This window comes from Myodes glareolus, chromosome 22 (genome assembly GCF_982192425.1).
Source record: "Myodes glareolus chromosome 22, mMyoGla1.1, whole genome shotgun sequence".
Taxonomy (NCBI): Eukaryota; Metazoa; Chordata; class Mammalia; order Rodentia; family Cricetidae; genus Myodes; species Myodes glareolus.
The window spans coordinates 61,603,173-61,629,085 of NC_142047.1; the positions used below are offsets into that span (position 1 = coordinate 61,603,173).

Sequence of the window (25,913 nt, forward strand, 5' to 3'; positions counted from 1 at the left end):
CTGTGTGCGTGTGTGTGTGTGTGTGTGTGTGTGTGTGTGTGTGTGTGTTTGTGGGACTTTACAGCAGTGGAACCAGGTGAGGCAGAAACCTCTGTCAACAGAGATAGCTGTCTCAGGCCTGCTTCCACAGAGGTCTGTGGCTTAGGCCTGCTCCCTTTGAGGTCCCTAACTCATGCCTAGTTCTATAGACATCTCTGGCTCAGGCATATCACACCAGTGGTAGCTCCCTTGTACCATGTTCATTATTTTAAGTGTTCAGTTCAGTGAATATCATTACCTCAGGCCTGCTCCAGTGGAGGTCACAGGTTCAAGCCTGCTCCTGTGGAGGTCACTGCCTAAGGTCTGTTCCAGTTGAGGTAGCTGACTTAGGCCTGCTCTGTCAGAGGTAGCTGGCTCAGGCCTGTTCTCACAGATGTCCCTGACTTGGGGCCTGCTCCTTTGGAAATCCCTGACCTATGCCGAGTTCCACAGAGGTCTCTCTATCAGGCCTGCTCCCTCAGCAGTGGCTTCCTTGTAACATGTTCATTATTTTAAGTTTTCAGTTCAGAGATATAGAGCATTGTTCTACTGCAACCTCCTGCTTCCATAATGTTTTTTCTTCTCCCTAAACTGAACATCTGTGCCCATCAAAATAGATAATAATTCTCCCTTCTCCTTTCCATGCACCCTCAAGCAATTGCCCTTGTACTCTTTGTCTCCCTGATTTTGACTACTCTTACTATGTCATACAAGCAAACCAGTCAGTCGTAAAAAGGAGTTTAGATTACAGACATGAGACCTGGCAGACAAGCACAGGTGTTACATTTGCTAAACCAGAGGGTGAGCAAAGAAAGACACTCTGCTTACTTATGAAAAGTGATGCTTGTCCACTTTCTGCCAAAGTCATTTCCACTTTGTTCTTGTGGAAGACACATAGACCCTCAGACAGACTTGAGTTGTCAAAGGCCCTTTGGGGCAGTCAAAGTTCCTGGGAGACCATGGCTGAGACAGATTTACCTTCTGACTTGTCAGCGCTGTCATGAGTGCTAGTATTTCCTCCCCTGTGGTAGATGCTGCTCTCAAAGAGAGATCTGGCTCTCTGCAGCAGGCTGACATTCAGGTGTCAGTGAGCTGAGACACGGCTTCTGTATATCTGGGAGCTCTGCCACCTTGTCTTTGGCTTAGAGAAGCAATCATTGTGATTATGAGATCAAGGTTTGGACCAGGAAAATTTCTTTCATGAGCAACCATGAAGAACAACTTAATACTTGGTTGGTATGAAACTTAATGTTAGTGTCCTGCACAAATCTTGTACTAAAATGAGAACCAAGATAATGCCATTTAGAAGGCAGTTCTTAGAAGGTGATTAGATGGTAAGCTACTGTCTACATGAATGAAATACACACAGTTACAAAGGAGGAAGCTTGTCTTTTCATCATGTAAAGATGGAATATGAACACAACTTTATTTTTTCTTTATTTTATTTTACTTTATCTTTGAAGTAGGATCTCATGTAGCAAAGGCTGGATTTGTACTTGATATATAGCCAAGGATAACCTTCAACTTCTGAACCTACTACCTCTACCACCTGAAAACTGGGACTACAGGAATGCACGACATCTATTTTTAAAATGTGTTGGAGATCTAACTAAGGCCTTCCTGCCATGCATGCTGGGCAAGAGCTCTTTTTTGGGAGTTTGATAAGAGCCTGGTCATCCTGGTACCTTCCTTGTATACTGCCAATAACCAGAATGCTGAACAAAACAAAAAGGCACAAACAACAACATCAACAAAGCTTTGTGGCTCATAAGACAGGGAAAAAGAACCAGTCAGCTGGTGAGATTGTAGGAATTCATTATAGCATCTTATGATTTGAAGTTGAAAGCTTCCATCCCCATATTCTGTCTGTTCCCATTATAGATATTCTTTCAGGAAGTTCTCAAGAGTCCAGGGACTTCTGCACAGTCAATGAGGTAAGCCCCAGGCCAGTGAAGACACTCTCTCCAAGATATGAAGATCCATGGTTCAGGAACCATGGAGAATGTCATCATCACCTAACATTGTTTTCTATTCTTCATTCATTTATACACACACACATCTGCATACCTGTGAGCACACACACACACACACACACACACACACACACACACACACAGAGAGAGAGAGAGAGAGAGAGAGAGAGAGAGAGAGAGAGGTAAAGAGAGAGAGAGAGAGAGAGATAAAGAGAAAGAGGGGGGCTTTTTTATTCTTCATTCTAATATCTTGCAGCAAATGCAGACAAACATGCAAAAGTGGATGCCATGTCACACAATCTTCCAGAAACCTATGTCATTTTTTCAGTAATAATGATTACACATCCAAAATATAGGAAGGAAATTCAACTTTGAGGAAATAAAAATTGTTTCAAAATCCTTTGTGTGCTGAGGTAATGAACCTCATGGTAAGAAGTGATACATTTGCTTACAGGCTTTCAGCTGCTTGCAAGGCTTGGCATCTGAAGACACAACTGCCTTGCTAGGAGCCTGTGTGGTAAGTTAACTAATATTGAAAGCTACTGCACATATTTATTTTAAGATAATTCTTTTTCTGGTTATTTAGAATCATGCTATCTCTTTCAAGCAGGCTATCTAACCAAATTTCTACAGGTGATATGCAAATGATATTTATTCATGTCTAGGTTAAACTACGACAGTGAGAATCAGAGTGCAGATGCAGCTTCCAGCATCACTCCCTCACAAACAGCCACTGAGCAGGGATTCCACATGCATCCCGGAGTTTGCTTCTCAGTGGTGTACATAACATGTTTTCTAAGAATTATAAAATAACAGGGGACATTATTGTTTGGGAAGGTCTTCCAACACAGCTATAGGAAGCTGACTCCTATCCCAAGCACCCATATAAAGAAGTTAGGCAGCAGAGCCTACCTGATCCCATTCTGGAATAACAGTTACAGAGATAAGCAAATGTCTGGGGATCACTGGCCCATCAATCTAGTCCAATTGATGAATCAGATAAAGTGAAAGAAAGCATGTCAACAAAATAATGTCAAGAGTGGTTGAGAGATAAAGACTTTCACTTGCCTATGTAGTATTGTTTCTTTCTCTTCCTCCCTCACTCTCTCTCTGTCTCTGTCTCTGTCTCTGTCTCTGTCTCTGTCTCTCTCTCTCTCTCTCTCTCTCTCTCTCTTTCTCTCTCTCTCTCTCACACACACACCACACACACACAAAGTAATTTTCAAGTAGCCTTTTGGAGACCTCAGTGAGTATATACTTAGCTAGTTGACCTACAGGAGTTATTTAATTCAGAATTCAGGATCTGTGAAGATTAGATTTTGTTTTCCAATTTTCATTAGGAAAACTGGGCATTTCCGTGCCTAATTCTGAGTCACAAAACTAGGTGTTGGGCTATTAAGGGATTGCATATAAAGGATGGGTTTGTCTGTCTCCTATACTCATGCACCTCTTATGGTCTGGACTGTGAGCCTTGATCCATGAATCATGTAGTCCTCAGCTGACTTCCAATCCCTTTCTTTCTGAGTTTCTTTGCTAAGTGTCTCTAATAAGGAACCTAAGAATATTTTTAAAGAGTCTCCTGTAGCGAATTTTCCTCCAATAATAGCCTCCATTTTTCTACCCAATATAAATACAACAAAAACCTTTACACAATCCATTTGTTGTGAAAATGAAATATTCATTCTTTGGATTATTTTTCTTTTACATTCCCCTGCCTTTCCATTAGCAAACCTCATTGATTCCTTCCAGTCTCAGATACACAGGGAATCTCCTTCACTTCTGTTGTTCTAATGCTGCATTCTTCACAAGTCTTATTTCCTTCTTTGTCCTCATTCCTTCTTATTTCTCTGGATGAGCAGATTTAAATTTTTGTAATGTTCTGTCTGACATACTTAATTCCTTGGTAGATAGTTTATGTATCTAAGACTCCATAATCTCCAGATTTCTATGTAGCCAAAGATGACCTTGGACTTTTGCTCCTGTTGTCTTCACTTCCCGAGGAATATTGAGGTAATAGTTGTGTGCCAAAATGACTGCTTTCTTTGGAGCCGAGGATCAAACCTAGGTTGTTAATGCACATTATGAAGTCATTTATCAACTGAGATACATCCCCAATCTATTAAATCACTTTTAGATTTTATTGATAAGTCTGTGTCCACTGGATGACTCCTAAACACAAGTCTAAATAAACACTATACAAAATCAAATCTACTCCACAGGAATGTACATCTGCTTTTTCAAACATAGAGCTATCGTGTAAGGAACACAGTGACAGTACTCCAGAACAAGGAAGTGAAGGCAGTGTAAGACACAAGGTACAGGTTCTGTGAGGGACACTGTGAAGGGGTCAACGGGGCCATAGATTTTCTGGGAGATGTTGAATTCAGGATAGTTCAAGAATGCTTTTTACCAAATCAGTGAGCTTGTTCATGTTCACTTTTGTGCCTGAAGTGCAGTTTGGTATGAGTCAGTTAAACATTAAAATAAAACCCAAGGCAGTACTTTGAGCTCCACTTAAATCAATAAACCTGGAGAATAGGAGATTTGTGTTTTTCTTGGGTCATGTTGGCTAGGAGTTAATGATCTGAGAAATCAGAGTGGGCTCTCAGGGATTAATTACTTGACTCCTCATTAATCCAAGAACAACACAGAAAGACATATTTATGTTCCACACAAAATGATACAAAATTCTTTCTTTATTAAATACACAATATTTACAGGTAAGTCTTCTGTACAGCAAAAAACATAGAAAACAAAGAAATCTAAGGCTAACTTTAAATTTTTCCATATGGTGTATTAAGACATGTTACATGGCGTACAAAACAGACTTAGGATGAGAAACATCACATGGGACTGATGATTCTTCTACAGGACCAAAATGTAAAATATCCACAGAAACAAGGAGTCTCCAGCTAATCCCCGCGGATATGGTCTGCTTTGCCTCTGTTGTGCTTTTGTCAAAGAAAGCCTGTATATATCATTCATACATATGTATATATATATATATATATATATATATATATACACATATATATGACTGGGAGAGGTCCTTTTATTCTCTGTTCATTATTTGTTAAAAGCAATCTCCCTGGCCTCTCGTTTTTTCAAAAAAGGTGCCAGAAAAATCTTTAATTTCTCAGTTGAAAAGAACATGGTAATTTTCTTAGGGATTTAGGAATTTTGTGAACCATTGTCTATTTTATAAGATATAATTAGAAGGTGTCATGTGTCTTCATTTCCCTATGTTCTATCTTCCTGCCATAGGCTAGTGGGCTGTGGTAAGTGTTTGTCTAAGACAACATAGGCTATTGGGAAGCCTGTCTATTGACATGTTCAAGAGACCGTTATTGTCATCGATCCTCACCAAATATGAAGTTCTCCTCATGGTATAAATACAATACTTTAAGCAATGTTTAGTTACTAATTTTTTTTGCAAGAGTATTTAAGTCAGGACAAGGCTACACTGTTTGCTACTGCCATTCAAAGAGAAGAGATTAACCTACTTTATGTATGTCCTTTGCGGTATGGCTGACTATAATGTGAAAGTAGAACTAGTCAGAGGTCCAGTCACATTATCCTGTAAAGTTACAATGAAAATGGCTCCCCGTGGGGAGGCCATTCAAGGAGACTTCAGGGTGACAGAAAGCTTGTTCTGCACACCTAGTGCTTTTCTCATTTCCTCTGAGATTTACTGCTGGGATCTGATGCATGGCGTAGTAAAATGCTAATGAAAATATGAGCAGGCTTTAATCACTGGCACATATCACCTTTTTCACAACTTGCGACTAGCCTTCTAATTTTAACCTGCTCCTTGATGCAAGCTTCACTTATGTGCTGAATGGCAGAAAGGGAAGAGTGTTCACAGTGTGTCAGGTGTTGGCTTTCCAAAGTACACACGGTAGGTGATGAAGAGGTCTGTACCTTTCCTTCATTACGGCATGCCTACAGATGGCATGACCATGGAAAGGGAAAGAAAGATCACTGGACTGATTCCAATATTTCAGGATTTCTATCCATGGAGTATCTGACTATTGGCCGTGGACCTGAGGATCTCGACATTACTTTATTTTACTTAAAGTGGCCACCTGGGTGCTCACCCTGGCCAGATGAAATCACTGTGGTGATAATTCGAAAGCATCCCAGGACTATATTAGTGATACATAAAACTTAAAATTCACTGGGATAGGGTAAAAATGCCATGTAACGATGAGGAAACCATTTCTCATGCAGCAGATGTCATACTGCCTCTTCTCTAAGTGTTGAGACAAATCCACGAGACTCCTGAGTTAGGAGCCAAGAGAGTGTGGAGAGAAGCCACCCTTACTTCATGGTGGAAGCTTTGACCCTTTTAACCTCCAGCAGCCATTGCTTGCTCCTTGAATTCCCTTTTCCTCATTGACAAGCTCCCATTAAGTCTGCTTTAACACAAAAACCCACTGTTCCTTGAGCCTCTTGTGTCCCCTTAACCACTTTATGGACAATAAACCTTACACACCACACACAGTTTACAAAGTACACTGTCTCACTACATCATGTACTTCTTATTCTTCCTCAGAATACCTTAATACATAATACGATGGTGGAAATCACTCAAAAATAACAAAACAATCACTAGAACCTTGTATGAGGTATTTAAACAGTTTCCAAGATAAAATGGTGATAAAACTCTGGTTACAAAGTAGGTATGGATATACTTTCCGGGATAACGTTTGAGGAACAGCCCTATTCCTTATGACTTGTGTGTGGGGGGGAGGGGTACACATGTGCTTGCATGTGCCGCCAGTGTTGCATTTCCTCCCTTTTTAGGTTAATCGCCTATTTAGAATTAGTAAGCAAGAGCTGAGAATAAAGAACAACTAACATTTTCAGAACAAATGATTTGAGGATGACTGTGAGCAAACCCTAAAGAAGGTCCCCAAACCTGGTACAGAAGAGTTTCAGATACAGTGTGAGTGCTTGTTTATTTATTTAGTTGAAACTTGACCTGTGGGTCAGCTGAGGACAAAGCAATCCCAAACAATGGCTTCAGGAAGTAATGAGTGGCAGGATTGTATAGGTTCCTCAAGAGCCTCTTGCCAGACTGCTGTTGCCAAAAACTTGATGGATTATAGCTCTAGGGAATTCAAGAGAACTGAGGCAGTTGGTAGACAAAACAAGCAAGACTTCCACAGGCTTGGTGCCTCAGTCCATGGATTCTATGGGGATACTATGAATGCACCTTGCTAATGTGTTTCTTCTAATTGAGGTGACATTATATGAAGAGGTTACATGCATGACCTTCAAGGTTGGAAAAATGTAGATAGAGAAGCATGACCTTGTTTAGGTGGATAACACATCAATAAATTATTCACTCAGAAGGTAACTTCTAGTTCTCAGAGGTTTACCTTAACATAGTCAAATGATTCTTTAGGGCAGAATGGGGAGAATTAAAAATGCCAGAATATCAACCAGTTAAGGGGGATCTAGAAGAGCCATGGTCATCAATGAATGTCCACCAAATATGTGAAATCAGAAGGGGGTGGAATTAAAGACTTCTATTTTATGTCTCCAGTCTTTACACAGGTCTGCCATATACACACAGCACATACTTGGAAAGCTTTAACTGGAACTAACATGAGAACATAAAGAATTTGGCACCTTTCGAATATATCCGATTTAATCAGAAATGGAAGTCCACACCTTGGCGGAGTTAAGTGGTTCTCTGTGAGTTTGAGGACAGCCTGGTTTACAATGGAGAGTCCTAGATCTGCCAGGGCTACCTAATAAAAACTGTTTAAGCAAAATATACAAGGGCCATTTTTTCTTTCTCTATCCAAAGATTCCATTTACCAACTTCTACAGATATTTATCTGTGCTACCAAATACTTTAAGGAAGATAAACAAGCAATCATTTCTGGTAGAATTAATAAATATGACACAAAATTAAAAGAATTATACAAAAATACATTCACTTTTAGAACCCTCTAGAACTTGGTTTGCACGTGAACTGTGCCAAGTACTTGTTCTCTGCTATCTGGTGTTGTGTGGACATCTCCATTGCTATAAGATCTGCTGCTTTATTTGCATATCCAACAGAACACGAGGAGTCATGGACATTTCACATATGTCTCATGACTGAGTACAGGAAAAACAACTGCATACTTATTTAGTAGTGGTCTTACTTCTGCTTTGATGTGGTAGTCACGATTCTGTCAAAGGTTGATAATTAAGATGATGCCACGTCTTATTCCTAAAGTGAATAAAGCAAAATATCAGCTCCAGGGTTCTTCAGATGAACACAAGCTGATCTAATAATGAATAGAAATCCAGAAAATGACAAATACCTATTTTCCTAGCCTAATTCTTGGAGAAACCATGGCAATCTACTCTATGCATGGACTGAATAACACAGCTGTTGTTAAAAGTTCTTCAGGAGAAATAAACATACAGTTCATGGGATAATATCAGTAATATCCCTTGGGATGGAATATTACACAGATATTTTTGGTCTTAATGTAAAGGGACCATATTCCACAAGTTCTTTTCTAAACAGCAGGCATCAGTGACTGAACATTATATAATGGGGGCATCATTATATAATGAGGACATCATTATATAATGGGGACATCATGAAACCTTTATACCATAGGGAGAAGTGGTGGCTAAAGGAGGATTAAAACACACTGACTCTTGTTTTAGGCTGTAATTGTTTGAAGGTGGAAAACACAATTGAATAATTGTACAAACCAAATAGACCTTGTCCCCACCCCTGAATTATGTTCTTGCTTCTGGCTGTGATATGTATTCAGTTTAGGAGAAACAAATTGGAAGATTTTTCACTGGATGTGTGTTGTGGGGCTAAACCCTGATTTAGTCCCGAGAAACTTATGTATACCATCTTGGCGTGCATCTACTATTTGATCTCCATGCCCAGGGTCCTGGTATGCACAGCCTGTACATACAGGGGTGAAGTCAGTAAAGCGTGTGCTATGCAGGGGGCAGAGACTGGCTTCATAATTTCCCTACAGGATTATCTCTAAAGACGTATTTGTGTGTGAGGGAAACATACAAATTGATTTGACTTGTACTTTCACATCTACCCAGTCTTATCATGCCAGTAAAACATGGTGTTTGGTTCTGAGGACTCCAGTAAGAAAGTGTTCCAGTGTGGCTACTCTCCCTTACCTGTTGTTTCACTGCTAGATGTGCTTAGGGCTAAACTTCAGCATGACTTTTATTTCTGGTGGCAGAGGAATATGCAGCCAAGCAAAAGGGTGACTTATACAACCTTTTATAGAGATAGAAAATTCAAAAATAGAAATTGGAAAACAGGGAATAAAGGGCATAGGGAAAGAGACTTTCAATATCTTTCATTTTATTAGATGATCATTTGTCATATTAAAGATAGAAAGTTTAAAAGGGCATCTTTGTTAAAATTGCTTTAAAATAAATTTAGTAGCAAAATGATAATGATATCCTAAAAGAGGAATAGGGTGTATAAGAATTCATAGAAAATTTTAAGGAAAGAACACGTATTAAGGACAATATCTCAGAGCTGTGGACTGTGATGCCACACCCAATCCTTATGTCTGTAGTTCTGCAAGTGAGAAAAGCTACAGATTGATACCTGCATGAAGCCAGTGATGGCTTCACTACGAACCTCCAGTTCAGGACATTGCTGAAGAGTTAGAGGTAGGACACTCACTAAGAAGATGGATGACCTGCTGACTGTCAAGGCACCTGCTTTACAAACCAGGTCTGCCCTTCAAAGAGAATTCGTCAGTACCTTACGCATAAAGGATCTTGCTTCTAGCATTTCCTGAGTCCTAAAGTATTTGGGTGATTGTTTTTTCCCTGTTTTTCTTCCAAGGTGGTACAAGGGCAGAGTTAAAAAATGATCAGGATTACTTACCATGGACAAAGTCAAGATGCCTTTTGAATTAACTATGTGTTTTGCTACCAAAAGAACCTGAAGCCTGAGGTGCATTATTACCTTATTTGGGCAAGCAAGGCAAGTGCATGTGCACTTCTGTGTACTTGGGTACAGATTTGGAAATGAGATGTGCATCACAGGCCAAGGGCTTAACTCAAACCCCTCATCTAGAGGGTTCCACACTGTCTCACACAATAGCCAGGCCCTTGCCTCCTAGGAACCAGCTCAGATGTTAGTGAACTCATAACATGTGTTGTAGATGGTGAACCCTGTTTCTCTGCACCTGCTTCCTTTACTGGATCTTTCTGGTTGGGTGGATGTGGAGAAGGCTGCTCTATATTTCTCATTTTTCTGCACTTCTCTTCTGTATTTTTAAAAAAGTTTTCCTCCAACCTGAGTTAAGAGGGTCTAAGTATTTTTCATGGAACCATTTTAGATTTTTACTTGAATTCCGTTTAGGCTTCCACAATATACATGTGTATATTTTTCTTCAATATAGCAATTTTAGGAATAACCTATCTAACAAGTTCTGGTAAAGTGGAGAAGGGAGTTGTTACATTCCAGAAGCAGCTATTTCCTCACAACTTTCATGAAACCCCTTGGTTTCAGGTTACTGCATCCATGCCTCAAAACAGAGCAGCAAGGGAGGCCCAAAGTAACTCTCATTACTCCGCCATTCTCTATTGGGAAGAACTAGGACTCTATGGGAAGGAATCTGAACAGTACTGGGGGAACACTTAACTAACACAGATGTGTCTGGTTGCTAGTAAAATGCCATCAGAACAAAGAGAACAGAAGGGTCTCCTTCTGCCCTGGGCCACCCCATGGGTGTTCTCATAACCTAGGTCCTCCAAGTACAGTGTCTGTTCTCAAGGGTGGTATGAAAGTCTTCCACCTCAGGCAGACCTGTAACCTCTCTCCCCTCAGCTCTCAAGGGAACCATGCCCCCGTAGAATCAGATTCTTTCAGATATGTAAGTCTAAACTGGAGAAGGTTACAGGCAGCACACATGATTGTTGCCTTGTCAAGGATCTCACACTCACTGCGCTCACTGCTCTTTAATCAGTGTCTTGGGAAAGAATGTCCTGAATACCTGCTTCACCAACAAAACAAAACACAGTAAATGAAATAAAAGAATTTTAAAAAGTCTTTAAGCCTGGCCAGATGATGTCTGCTTCAGAGGAATTTCTGTGTGGCATATATAATATCTCTCAAACTTCTGACCACACTTAAGGAACCTGAAAGAACAAACATTGCTTTCTCTGGGTTGATTACTTTCCTTGTACTCTGCCGCTCTACCGGCATTCCTAATAAACTTTTTACTTAAACGGTGATCGGATTCTGTCTTTCTATGTCACACACACACACACACACACACACACACACACACACACACACACCCTTCTCTTCTTTCAAGCCATGATACCTAACAGTATGGAATGGGGCAGGGTGCCAGGGATAATTGTGAGAGGCCAAAGCCACGGAGCTATTCTAACGGAAGATATCAAGACCAAGTGCCTGAGAAACTGACATTTAAAAACTCAACTACAAACTTCAAATGTACGAATAGTGAAGTCTGTGTCTCCAGTGGTCACTTTCACGATGATGCACATGTCAGTGAACTACAGTAGCCACAGCTACCTGACCTCCTGAGCTGGAGGAAGAAGATCAATACTTTTGGTGGATGCAGGTGTGTTCCAGAATATTAATGTTGAAGGAGAGACAGAAATTACCTAAATTAAAAGATAGGAAAGAGAAGAGAAAAGGAGAGGGAAAACTCTACAAAAAAAAAAAAGAGGAGTAGGTGACCCTGTGTCATCTCATATGAAGTATTCCCGTTTGCATTCGCTGGCTGTGTTTTGCAAGTCAATGTTATTTCTAAAGGAGTTGTCCAAGGTCTCTGGGTATTCCTTCTCCTTCTTCTGATTGGTTCGGTGTGACTGCTTATGCTGATATAGAAAGCGGGTCATGATGCCAATGACACAAAAGGTGACAAATGTCACCACTGCTATGACACCTGCGAAGAAAAGAGCGGGAAAGAGAAAAAAGGTGTCACCGAGGAAATCCAGTCTAGACAAGCACATACGTTGGAGAAAAAAACATAAACAAATCAAAGACACAAACAAAAATTTACCCTTTACCCAGAGAGAAAGACCTGCTCAGAATCTCTTGGCCTTCCATTTCAACAAATGTTTCTACAAGGAGAGTAATGAGAATGAAAGGCTGTTTCTCCTAGAAGGTTGTGTTTATGACCTAATAATAAACATGGAGTTGGAACAGCAAAGGATTTGTGTTGTTTCTGTGTTGTTTTAATTTTTGTTACTAGGGATCAAACCCTGAATTTACAGATTTTAAGTACACCAAGCCTTGCCAAGAATTACTTGGACTAACTACCACCACCCTCCTCTCTCTGTGTGAATGTGAGGGTGTGAGAGTATGCATCTGTGTGTCTGTGTGTCTGTGTGCCTGTGTGTCTGTGTGTCTGTGTGAGTGTGTGCAGGTGCTTGATTGCCATAGCACTCATGTGGGTGTCAAAGAGCAACTTGAGAGTCTGATCTTGCCTTCTACTTTCTTTTGATATAAAGTTTCTCTTGCTGTCTCTGACATTTCTCAATCCCGTGTTACATAGTGGGTCCTTATTTCAAAAGCAACAAACAGCATGCATGTGAAATTAATAATTAATAGAAGCAAAATACTTAAGTTTTGGTCATCAAAAATATTTTAATTTCTGACAAATTATACACATTTGCACATTTCATTTTTTCTAAGTATTTGTTGGTCATCGTTCATTACTGTTTATCTGACTAGATACTAAAAAGTTAAATATACAGACCCATCTTTCACCAAATTTTCAAAAGTTGTGACCATAGCTAAGATCATTTACATTTGTCACATATTCTAAACTCATTGGGTAACATGTTTTACAGCTATTCTAGAAAAAGGCAAAATAAAATACCGAAGTTGATAGTCTAATCTGGGTGGCAATGAGCGAATCTGAAGCATGAGCTATAGTTCTATAATGTGGCTGAGGTTGCCTCTTTCCTCCTGGGTTGAAGGGTTATTGCAGGCTGGAAGCTGGGCAAGCTTCCCAGGATCTCCTGTGGGTTGTGATAATCTTCCCATTCATAGAGACTCAATGGGGCTTGCCAGTGAGTGGGGGAAGACCAGAACCCACGGTCTTTCCTCATCAAATGAAAACTTACAGGAATAGAGATAGTTACAAAATTTTCCGTGACATTTACTGATTTCAAAGAAAAATCAAGTTCAATTCTGTTCCCTGGAGAAGGCATTCAGCTCACATTTTAAGTACTTCCCTAAGGAAAGTCCTTAATTGTCCTCCTGCTCTGGGATGCTACTCTGGAGGAGTTCTTCTGGTTACATTCATCTTTGGAATCAGCTTCTATGCTGTTACTGCTGTATGCTCGCCTATTTCTTTCCTAGACAGTCTGTTCATTCTAGGAAGGCCATAACTTTATCGCCTATCCTGCATCTCTATGTTTAGCACAGGTCTGACTCAGAACTGGAGCTAATTAAATAGAAGTGAAATGAATGACTCCTGCAGACTTTTAAAGAACTCCATCTGGTGTGGACTCATTCATCCCAGCTGCTAGAAGGCAGGGTTGAGGCACCTGCTATGGTTATAAGTCACCAATGGAAATGAATTTCCATATCTCAGGCATCTTACATTAAGCAAAACTTGGGAGCCATTTTATGTTGCAAGATCCAGATGGGAACATTAAACTCCTGTAGGCATTAGAGGGGCTGAGGCAGAATAAAGAGTATGGTAGGGTGAGGCCAACACACAACTCAAAAACTGTAAAGCAAGGGAAGGTGGTGGGAGAAGCTATAAGCAGAGCAAGCAGACTCTACATCCATAGCCAGATGGACTGGAGGATTTGGAACTTCAGTCATATGGGCTTCACCCTGCTCATTAGATTCAACCCAAATCACTCTGTAAAAACAAGCTGAAAACAACGACTGCTCTGTTCATCTGTCTGTCCCAGTGTGACTTCTTTCCATATGTAATTTTATTGGTTTATTTTGTTTGTGCTTTAGAAGTGACAATGGGATGCAATAGACAAGATGCAGGCTGCCTATCTGTGAGTAAATGCCCCAGTTGTTGGCTCAGAGTTCTGCTGCCTGCTGAATTTGAGGCAGAATGAAGCCACAGAGCCACTGACCCTGGAGGAGAGCCTGCTAGTAATCTCGAACCATGAAAGAAAAGGCTAAGGGCTGGAAGACAATGCCCGAATCTGGGTGCAAAATGATCATTGGTAAGGAAGACTTCACATAATTTTCTGCAGACCACAGAACCAGAGATATCTTTTCTGTTATTATTGGTGAAGACAGGTTACCTCCAATGACTGCTGAGTCACTTCGGATGGCATTTGTGAGTGGTTCACGTTCGTCTGTCTTTCCAAAGGGATCTGGCAGAAGAAAAGACCAAAGCTTAAACTCTACTCTTCACTCAACCACAGCGAGAACAACTGTGCAGTGTAACAAGATTCCTATAGTGAAATATGAACTGGTGTTTTGAAAGGAACTGAAATAAATAGCATTTAAAATGATGAGCTGAGTTCAATCCCAGAGCCCACATTAAAAGCTGTATTGTGGGGCTCCTGGTGAGGGAGCATCTGGTCCCATATGCAGATCAGGTATAGATACAAGGGAACCTGTGCCTGTGAAACAAGGTGAAAGAGGAACCCAGCTCCCCAAACCCTCTCATCTCCACATGCTTCATGACATGTACATACACACACTTCATAAATATAAAAGATGAGTAAAACATACTGCTTACAACCCATAATTCATGTGGTCATTAGCGTCTAAGTAAGTTTTGAGAGAGTCTTGAGCCAGTGAGGGTGGTGCCCAGCCCGTGCACTGTTGGATCCCAGGCCTTTCCCGGCTCCTCGTGGTGCTATGCAGGACTGTTTACCCAACCAGTCTAGCTTCCTGTCATCTCCTCTGCTCACTCCACCTGCTAGGGGAATTAGCATAGAGAGCCTTATCCTCTATTGGCATGGTAATTCCACCTGCAAAGAAGGGTTCTCGCAGCAGCGCCTGCCCTGTCTCTCACTGCAGCTGCTGGGCACCCCTTGCCCGGAAGCTCCTGCCACTTGGCGCCAGGCGCCCAACACCATGATCTCACTCCTGGCTGGGAGGGGATTCTCTTCCTTTGGCCCCTAAGTATATAAACCTGGAATTTCACTGAATAAAGTGGACATTTACCTTTGGGGCAAATGATCCAGGTCTCTGTGTGTGTGTGTGTGTGTCTGTTTTTAACTCCTAGGACATTGTTCCAAGCTCGTGGCTCGATACAGGAGGCGTGCACCCATATCTGGGGGAAAAAGGGACTCGCAGAATTGGGTGGAACAGTTGCACCTCCTGTTATCGACTCAACCTTCTCCACGTTGCTGGAAAATTCCTAGGAATAGCAACTGTCTTTTACTTCAAACACACTTCACCCTGTGCCTCTCAATGTACTATTTAACTGTGTGAGGTCCCGTGTCTACTGACAAGGATGACCAGAAGCAGTGGAAAAATTAGCATCTCCAAGCTGCCCTCACCAGAAGAACATCTGTCCAGGCTATATTCTTATCCTCTGAGCCACTGCTCTCTCCCAATTTACTTTTCTTGACTTTAAGTTGTAATGTAGTAGAAGGTGACCATGAACTTTCCATATAATAGAGGATGGGAGATGAGGAGAAGAAAAAAATGAGAGAGAGAAAGAGATAGGAAGACATGAAGTAAGGGAGACAAGGAGAGAGAAAGGAAGGGATAAAGGGGTGAAAAGAACAGAGAAAGAGCTAGCTAGGGACAGAAGAAGAGACTGAGGATGAGAAGAGGTGAAGGGCCCTCACAGTTCTGGGCCTGGTAACATGGCTCTGCCAGGTTCGCCCTTCCCTCTTCGCTCTCTGTTGCATACCATAGATTATATCCCTAAAGCTGGCCACCAAGGTCTAATAGCTTAGTTGGACATTTTCTAATGCCAGACTCATTCCTGAGAATGACTACCGAAGTTTAGAAATTGAAAGCCCCATTTGGTTCAGCTAAGTAATATGGCCAGTAAAAATACACCACTGCATCATAATCCATACTAACACGGACCCTCCCCCCATTTTCTCTCTTAAAAATTAGACCAATGAGGTCATTTTTTTCTGTTTTTCTGCCTGAGTCAGAAAGTCACCCCTTCTTCTTCACCACTTAATCAAGGATCATTCAGTGAAAACAAGTGTTGGGATGTTTGTGCCTAGTCCAGGATCTGGAAGAGAGGAGAGACTCCCCAGCCTAGAAGATCTCTCTTCAACAGCGAAGGAGATTCAGGAAAATGTAAGTGGGGAGTCTGCATCATAGGGAGTGACAATTAGATGGGACAATGGGAGGGAAGAACTAGGATGAGAGGAGAACAGTGGTGAGACTGACAGAATGGTGGGAAGAAAGGTGGTGAGGCTGAGAAGCAAGGAGGTATGGATAGGGGGGACTGGGGAGGGAGAGAGGGGAGAAGAGGGAATGGAAAATATTTAGTTATTCTACCTCCTGTGTCCTTACAACCTACTAATTTTAACATATTTCTATGTCAAGCTTCCTTCCTGGAATTCCTCCTTGTTCTCCATGAATGCTCAAATTTTAACGCCCTACAGTTACGATTTTTTTCCTTTTTTTGCTCAGATCCCACTGGTTCCAACATTATTTAGTACATGCAGTGCTTTTAATGTTATAAATAACATAGTTCTGATGTTAACCAAGATTTCTCTATTTCTAACATGTTTTGATGTTGATAGGTTGATATATATTAATTTACTTTGTTAATTCCAATTCTCTAGTGTTTACTAATGCTACAGAAAAAACATCTCAGATTGGCTAAGATATTATTTTCAGTAGTATGTTTGGTAGTCAGGTTCTACAAAGTAACCCTTATCTCAGTGATGACACATTTCAGGAATGTCTTCTTTTCATAACTGATCAACACTGAATATTATATTTTAAAATCAAACTTAGCTTTAATTCTCCCTCCTTTAAAGATAATTGCCTTAGCCTAAATGCAGAAATGCATCCATGCATGTATTTCCATTCATCCTTAACCTGCCATTTACCATCCATCTGCCTGCCTTTTATATCTCCATTTATTTATCTCTAACATTTGTCTGTCCATAATTTAATGCTATATGGTATAGATTTGCTTATTTACACTGTGTAAGGACTCCCATTGTTAAATATAATTCTAGATATTGTGTGATGAGTAAGCAAAGTTAAGTTTTCACCCAGTACTAGGTCTCAACAGAAATATGTAACAGTACTTACACAATTTCTCTAAGAATGGTCTTTTGCCATTTGAGAGTGTCAAAAAACAATTTGAATCAGGACAGTGTTGCTTCCTTTTCTATATATGATATCAGTCTACAGTTGAATACTGATATATCAGAGTTTTGCAGGAAACTATTAATTTAACACCTTTCTCTTGAATTTTATGACTCATCTGTAGACCTTGCTGGTCAGGGTGTAGATATCTTTCCCAGGTGTAAAACACTTTTCTGGGAGTGATAATTCTCCCTGCAAGAGGGTTCTTTAAGACTCAGAATGTTCTAAAGGAAAGTTCCTTAAGACTCAGAGAGTAAACAACTCAGTAACTCCACTAACTAGCAGATGTGTTAGGGTTCTCCTTCCCCAAGCTTATATAAGCAGTAAGGATGGATAAGAGACACTCTCATATCAGTCAAGCTGCCAGGAATGTTCTCAGACTACCACAGCTTCTTGAAAGGAACAGAGATTTGTAAGACTGCCTGCAAAAAATACTCTCTGAGCTGTTGAGCTGCCCATAAAGTTTGCAGTGAGCTTCAGGGTTTCAGTCATATGAGCCAGAGCCCATGCTGGGGTAGGCTTTGAAGCTTTCTTGAATCATTTCTATTGCAATGAGTGACCCATCACCCACAGTCCTGCAAATGACCACAGAGAAACTCACTGCTTCCTCATATTGGAATTTGGGGGTATCCTAACTTTGGTCTGTCACCAGTTCTTTGAATTGATTAAATATTTTTTTCACATCTCCTCAGGAATATTGTCACACAATGGTAGGCTAATTAGTTCCTAGAGACAACAAATGTTTTACACATAAACATCCCTTTCACACACACAAATCAATCAGTTCACAGCCTACCTCCCCAGCCATCCTGCTATCTAACTCATACTTCCCAAGTCAATGTGCCTTCTACACCCAACACCATAGAGACAATTATGTGACTGCTACAGGTATAGCATAGTCTCCATAGTCTCCATAACACAGGTTTGGTCAAAGTTACTCAACAGATTCAGTCCTAAAGAGCTCAAGCTTGCCAGCCATGCCTCACTTCCTTCTAGTAGAGGACACAATCAAGTCCTTAATCTCTTTTTTTCCCCAATTCTTTTGTGTATGGGTGTGTGTGTGTGTGTGTGTGTGTGTGTGTGTGTGTGTGCATGTGTATGGGGCTTTGGAGCCTGCCCTGTAACTCACTCTGTATACCAGGCTGACCTTGAGCTCATAGAGATCCACCTACCTCTTCTTTCATAGGTCTAGGATTAAAGTCATGTGACACCACTGTCTGGCCCCCATTTTTTTGTTACTGACTTGTCCCTGTACTTCTTTACGTAGATCAGATAAATAGACAAACAGATTGATTGATCAATTGATAGATGATAGACGGATATGTGATAGATGGGTGATACATGTGTGTTAATAAGTGTACACATACACACTTTCCTTTTTCTGAGGCCTATCAGTAATGAATCTTCTTTCTTTTTTTAATTGATTTTATTGAGCTATACATTTTCCTCTGCTCCACTCCCTGCCTCTCCCCTCCACTTTTACCCTCTCCCATGGTGCCTATGCTTCCAATTTACTCAGGAGAGCTTGTCTTTTTCTACTTCCCATGTAGATTAGATCCATGTATGCCTCTCTTTGGGTCCTCATTATTGTCTAAGTTCTCTGGGATTGTGATTTGTAAGCTGGTTTTCTTTCCTTTATGTTTAAAAATCACTTATGATTCATGAAATACTTATGAGTGAGTATATATGATAATTGTCTTTCTGGGTCTGGATTACCTCATTAAATAAGATGTTCTCTAGGTCCAACCATTTGCCTGCAAATTTCAGGCTGTCGTTATTTTTTTCTATTGTGTAGTACTCCATTATGTAAATGTACCACATTTTCCTTATCCATTCTTCAGTTGAGGGGCATTTAGGTTGTTTCTAGGTTTTGGCTATAACAATGCTGCTATGAACATATTTGAGCACATGTCCTTGTATGCTTGAGAATCGTTTGGGTATTGCTGGCTCTTGAGGAAGGTTGTTTCCTAATTTTCTGAGAAATTGCCATACTGGTATCCAAAGGGGCTGTACCACGTGCTGGTGGATCTTCTTTCTAATGTCCACCCCTTGCCTTTTGACCACAGCTCTCCTGAGAGTGAGAAGCATTTCATTGCCACAGGCTTTGCCACCCTGATGATCGATAGTGTTGTTGCTTTTCAAAGGGCTACACTTTTCATGTGTCACTTTTCTATTGGTCATTTTACGTCACTTTGGAATAATGTATATGTGGATGCTTTGACTAATTTTAATAAATTTATTTATTCACTGGCTTTTGAATTAAATCAATTAATATGTCTTGAAAATTGAATACCAAGAGATACCAAGCCCACAAATCTTTGCTCAGAGCCCACATGTTTTACTTTTCATTTTGCTGATCATTTCATTTGCTGTGCAGAACCAGTTCTAGCTGGATGTCATTTTACTCAGTCATTTATTTTTGCTTTCACTATATGCATTTTAGTCATATCAATACAATATCATTTTCAAAGATATTTTTATATAAGTATTTCTGAAAGATTTAATGTTTCAAGCCTTATAAACCATTAATCATTCCCATGTCAAGTACTTTTTATGGAGTAAGAAAAAGTTCCAGTTACATGATTTTCTTGTAGTTAGCTAACCCGAAGGCACTTATGAAGTACTTGCCTTTCTCCCAGTGCTTGCCAAATTTGAACTGACCACACATGCCTGTGTTTAGTTCTTGGCTCTCTAATCCACTCTCTTTGTCTTTATATATGTTTCTACGGCAGTATTATATAATTTTAATTGTCATGCTTTTATAATATAATGTAAAATCAGGGATTGAGATACCTACAGATTTCTATAATCTATGTTCATTTTAGTATTGTTCACAATAGTCAAAATGCGGAAGTAACTTAAGTATCAGTAAATGAGTAAAAAAAGAATTTGTGCATAAACATACATAGACATACATTCATACATACATAAACACGCATACACATACATATATATGCACATATAAGCACACACTAGAATTTTACTCAGTCACAAAAAATTGATTTCTTCATTAAAAAAGAATGTGGATGAAAACAATATCAGATCAAGTGAAAGTCATCCATAATAAAGAAAAGAAATGTAAATTTCACTGATATTCAGAATCTAACAAAAGAAAAACAAAATTGATTATAGAACATAATGATACTTGAAAGTAGCTTGGGCTTCATTAGTTAAAGAATATCAATTTTATCAAAAATAAGCAAAATCATAAAATGTACAAATATGTTTTTATGATCAAGTGTTCTCATCAGACTCATAAACACACACAATGTAACTATGTAAAATGATGTATGTACAGACTATGCATTTGTGTATTTATTTAAATAAGTATGTATTTGTTTATATGTGTGAATAATACATATATCTAGGCAGGTGTGTTACCCCATGAGGACCAATGCAGAGGCAAGAGATTTATTTTTGATGTTTTTTTCAATCATTTTAATTGACACTTTCTGAGACTACATATTTGATTGACTCTGGAGGTCACTAATTCAGAGAGGTTGACTGGTCAAGAAGCCCCAAGTATCTCTTGTCTTTGCTCCAGCACTTGGTTCCAAGGGCTCACTGCCATACCCAGCTTCTTATCTGATTGCTGAGGATTTAACTTTGCCCCTCATGATTGTACAGCAAGCATTTCAGTCTTCTTCCTAGCGCCTTCCTGCTAATTTAAAAAAGGAATCATCATATAATACATACAGCTACCATATTTTACACTTTTGTGCCTATAATTTTATCACTTCTTCCTTAAAAAGAACTAGACCAAAATATTGTAGTTACTGATATCTAAGTCCCCATTATGTTGCCTTCACGGCCCTTAACCACTTTAATTCTCATATCAGTTTCCACTAAAACAATAGTGATGCAACAATGCACATGCATATTGTGAATATGTGTATTATATGTACTACAAGGAACTACACATTAATTGAAACTGCTCATTGCCTTAAACTAGAATTACATTAAATATTCATAGGCAATTTTAATTGTTAATTTGTTAACTATTAATTTTCAAGTGGCTAAATGCACATTATCTATATATTGCTAAATTTCATACTTAAAATGTATTACTAATAAAATTAATTACTATTCTAGTGTTCATACCCTTTTTTGTTTACTTCTGTCCACTACTGTTTGTGTTAATAATCAATTTAACAGACTCTAGAATCACCTGAGAGACAGGCTGCTGGGTATGTTGGTGGGATTATCTTGATTTCTTAACTGAGGTGAGAAGAGCTAACCACTGTGCTTGGCACGACTCCCTGGATGGAATCCTCAACTTTATAGATGGAGAATGATCAGGATACTAGCATGTGTATATCATGTTCTGCTTCCAGATTATATGCACGACATATAATCACATATATGCGACATATAACCACCTACTTCCAGTTCATTTTGATTCTCTGTTACGAGGAACTGGACGCTTGAACTGTGAAGCAGAATAAAACTTTTCTCCATTAGTGTGTTTCCATCAGAGTATATTGTAAATACAGAAGTGACCCATGAGAAGCAAGTTACAATTTGTAACCACCTATAACAATACAAGGTAATGAGCTGAGTGTTGTTGACCAACTGTTTAACTCTCTAAGACAGCAGAAGAGTAGTAAGTGATGGAAAGTCAAGAGAGCAATCTCTCGGAAGTACCTGAAGAAGAATGCACAGTGGTCACTGCATTCATATCAGCGTCCACCATGGAGCCACAGCTGGATTCTGTCAAGGTCCCTTGAACAGTCACAGGTGCAACGTTGGCATGACGGAGGGCAGCCTTCAGTGGCGCTATGTGGTTGTATTGGACTGAAGAAAGGCATCCCACAAAACCCAAGGTGTTTGCTCTGGCAACTTCCGGATCCAAGCCAAGTGTCTCTGCAATAAAAAGAATCACAGATCTTAGTTTTGCAAATAAAATGTGTTTTCCTTGACCATTAGCTAAAACGACTGAAAATTCCTTGTTATTCTCTGAATAAAGCTATGCATGCCCCCCTTCCTTGTCTCAACTGCACATTCACTGCAGGCACTAACTGAAGCAACTGAAACCTCCTTCCCATTCTTCAAATAAAGAAGCTATACATACCCCTCCTCCTCATCTCAACTGCACATTTACTGCAGGCTTTAGTACAGGACTCAACTGTCTCAAAGAAAAGAGCTATGACTGTCTCTGCTTTGATACAAAATTGTTTAAGGTTTCATATTTTTAATTCGGGTATTTTTTGAACTGTAAAAAAGGATAATGTAGCTTCATTATACTCTAATAAAACACTAGATATTTGAAAGAATTTGTATCTCAGTCCTCATCACTATTTATCTATGGATGCAGGTGATTAATGCAAGCAAATCACAATGCTTATTACATTTGATTCACAAATGTAACACAGGACAATAATAAGAAGGGAACAAAGGGTTTGGAAATAAAAGTGTGTCTCCTAGAGATGTATCATGCTGTCTCAAGGAAGCTGAATAGACGGAAAAGGCACATCTCTACCTGCATCAATTCTTTTCATCATACTGATTGGACACTAATTGGGGGAAGGCTTTTGCCTATGAACATATTCAAACTCTCAGGGCATTTTCAGTCTTTATGAAAGATGAAGATGCAATCACTTGGGATTCACAGCAAGATCAAATGTCTCATTTTCTTCAAGACATCTCATTCCTTTTCTTAAAAGGGGTCATTTGAACAAATTGCGATGGCGTAATTACATAAAACTGCAAATCATAATGAACAGTATTTTTCTTAAGGTATAATAGTTTCAACATAACTAGATGGCTCAACTGCTTATTTTATTATGAAAAGCCTTTCAGTTTTCGGAAGAGGGGCAAGGATTTTCTTATCTACCAGCATACATTATAATTTTATTTTGATTCATGAATGGTCAAATAGTGTCTTCTTTGAACTCTAAGAACGCATTATGCTGACAGCATTAAGAAAATATATTAGGGAAGTGTGGTAGAAAATGAGATGTTAATAGTTCTTAATAATTCTTGCTCTCCCATATATCCTCTAATTATTTTCTTTAAAATATTTATTATTTTTATATATTCCTCTCTCTCTATCCTCTCTCTCTCTCTCTCTCTCTCTCTCTCTCTCTCTCTCTCTCTCTCTGTGTGTGTGTGTGTGTGTGTGTGCATCTGTATTTGCACACACTATGTGTTTTTATGTGAGTGCTTCTAGAGGACAAAATAGAGTATCAGATTCCCTAAAGCAAGTATTACCTTTGTGAGTGCTGGGAACAAAACTAGCCGCCCCTGGAAGAGAGGCAAGTGCTCTTAACCATTGAGCCATCTCTTCAGCACCATTAATTTTTGTCCTCATCTTACTTTTTCTCTTCAATGGGAAAAAAGAGCTTGTCACTTGTCTTTTCTTACATACAAAACCAGTAATGACACTTTACTTCATGTGACCAGTATAACAAACTACTGCAAATGTAAATAAATTGTTTTAACACAAATTCCTTATCTTTTAACTCTCTAAGTTGGAGGCCTGACCGTGCTCAATGAGTTTAAAACCAAAGTGTTTGTATGGCCAGATTTCTTCTGGCTATTTTTGGGGAAATTACTATTCTCTCCCATGTCCAACTTCTATAGCCTTGACTCATATCTAGCCTCCTTTGCCCTTCTTCATGATGAGCAATGTTGTTGCATTTCTCTGAGTCTTTTTTCATACACATTTTAACTATGATTCTCTTCTTTACCTCTTTATTTCACTCTTAAAGACCATTGTAGCTAGAGTGGTTTCATCCAAATAATTTGAAAGAGTCTGGATTGAGGAGATGGCTCAGCCTTTAAAGTGGTTGTCAAGTCAGGTACGTACAACACACAGTAGTCATTGATTGGTAGTTAGTGAAGGGTGGAGTTAGTTACTGACTGGTAGTGGATGAAGGGCAGAATTATATCTCAGGAAAAATAGAGAAACAAAAGAATAGAGAAGGGTAGTGTAACCTGGAATTTTTGTATTGAAGAATTTCAAAGTCATGGAAAGTGAAGTTTCACTGAACTATGCTTTCAGGATCTAAGGCAGGAGTGCTACTTTTCACTCTGTGAGCTCACTGGAAGGAAGTCTTCACTGATCCAAAGAGTATATCACTGTACAGGTTGCCACAAATCAAAGTTTGTGGAACAAAAATAGATATACAGAGAAATTGTGTGAAATGTTAGGAAGTGAAATTCTTTCTTTAAGGAAAGGTTGTGTGGAATAAAGCCTTATCTCTGGGAAGTGTTTATTCTAGACACATTAAAACTGTAAATAATGAGAAGTTTCAGAAACGGAATAAAAGGAACTTCTATATAGAGTCAGAGGCTTTTTGTAGGTTTCAATTGGTTAAAAATACTGTATGTTGACACAAGTTCCATCTGAAAATACCACAATGGGAAAAGAGAACCAAACATGTGTGCTGCAAATGTGTGTGCATACACACCAAAAATAGGAAAATAAAATTTTATAAAATAATAATAAAGAAAACATACTTTGTTTGATGGATGAGGAAACTATTTGATTTTTTACAAAAATGGAATGGTTAAAAAAACATAAAGGACAATTTAAAAGATTTTTTTACCTGTCATTGTATTATAAACTTGTAAGTAACAATTAATAATTTTCTTCCTCCAAATAAGTTAAAGGAGGGAAATCTTCAATATTTATCACTCATTGAATAGTCACAAACAACACAACAGTTATTTACTTATAAGAGATCTTATTTTCATTTTAAACTCTGTATATATGTGTTTGTACATGCTCATAGATGCATTGTCTATAGAAGCCAGAAGAGGGCATCAGTTCTCAAACAGCTGTAGTAAAACAATTTTACATAAAATATATAAAAGATCACAAAATTAAGAAAAACTCAATACTTTGGTCCAATATTTCACAGTTTACTGAATTCTGTATTAAATATATCATATATTCTTTAATCTGTTTATTTCAGTACTTAGGTTACCATTGAACTAGATAAAAAAAAAAAAGTAGGTGAGGGAACTATTTGATTCCCCAAGCCAGATAAACAAAACCAAATGCAAGTTTTACTGAGAAGAATGCAGTGCTATGTTTTGTTCCCAAGATTTCCTAATATATGTGACTTCAAGTCAAAAAAGGAGAACCATGAAGTTTCTTTTCATAAAACATGTTATCACTTTGTAAAACATGAGAATTTACAAAGAATAAAAACTGATTTCTAACTGCCTTACTAGGAACAGATTGAGGTTGTCTCTCTAAACACACTTGAAGACACTAACAAACAACAGTGTCTTTTTCCCTTCAGATTTCTCCCCTGCCCCGAAGTGCTAACAGGGAAGTAGCATGGAACACTGACATAGGGCAGGAAGGCCTGTGTGGACGTGAGCTGATGAAATTTGCTACAATACAGAAGACCTCCATCCTTGTTTTTAAGCTTTGATTTTGCCCACTGTTCGCCAACAGTCATCATGTCTGCCACAAAAAGAGTGGAAAAATAAAACAGTATCTGTAAATTTTAGTAAGTGTTCATAATGTGTTTGATGACTATTATTTTTGCTTACATGTTCTGATATACATTTATATTGCCCAACATGATAGAGACACGTGTCATGGAATATCTTTATAACACCTTCATTTTGGTCGGGAAAGTGGCTCTGTAAATATGCATGCCTATTGCACATGCTTCAGACCTTGTGTTTGAGGT

General features: G+C 39.1%; 1 protein-coding gene across 1 annotated transcript in view; it reads right to left on the reverse strand.

Annotated features, from left to right (window-relative positions):
* Positions 1–4,669: 4,669 nt before the first annotated feature.
* Positions 4,670–25,913, reverse strand: part of LOC148118628 (contactin-associated protein like 5-1-like) — a 901,008-nt gene continuing 879,764 nt past the window's right edge. Inside the window, exons 22-24 of the mRNA XM_087900698.1 lie at positions 21,907–22,125; positions 14,259–14,330; positions 4,670–11,920 (exon numbers count right to left, since the gene is read on the reverse strand). Of these exons, the coding sequence (XP_087756824.1) occupies positions 11,724–11,920; positions 14,259–14,330; positions 21,907–22,125 (488 nt within the window). The 3' untranslated portion in view covers positions 4,670–11,723. The remainder of the gene's footprint in view (positions 11,921–14,258; positions 14,331–21,906; positions 22,126–25,913) is intronic.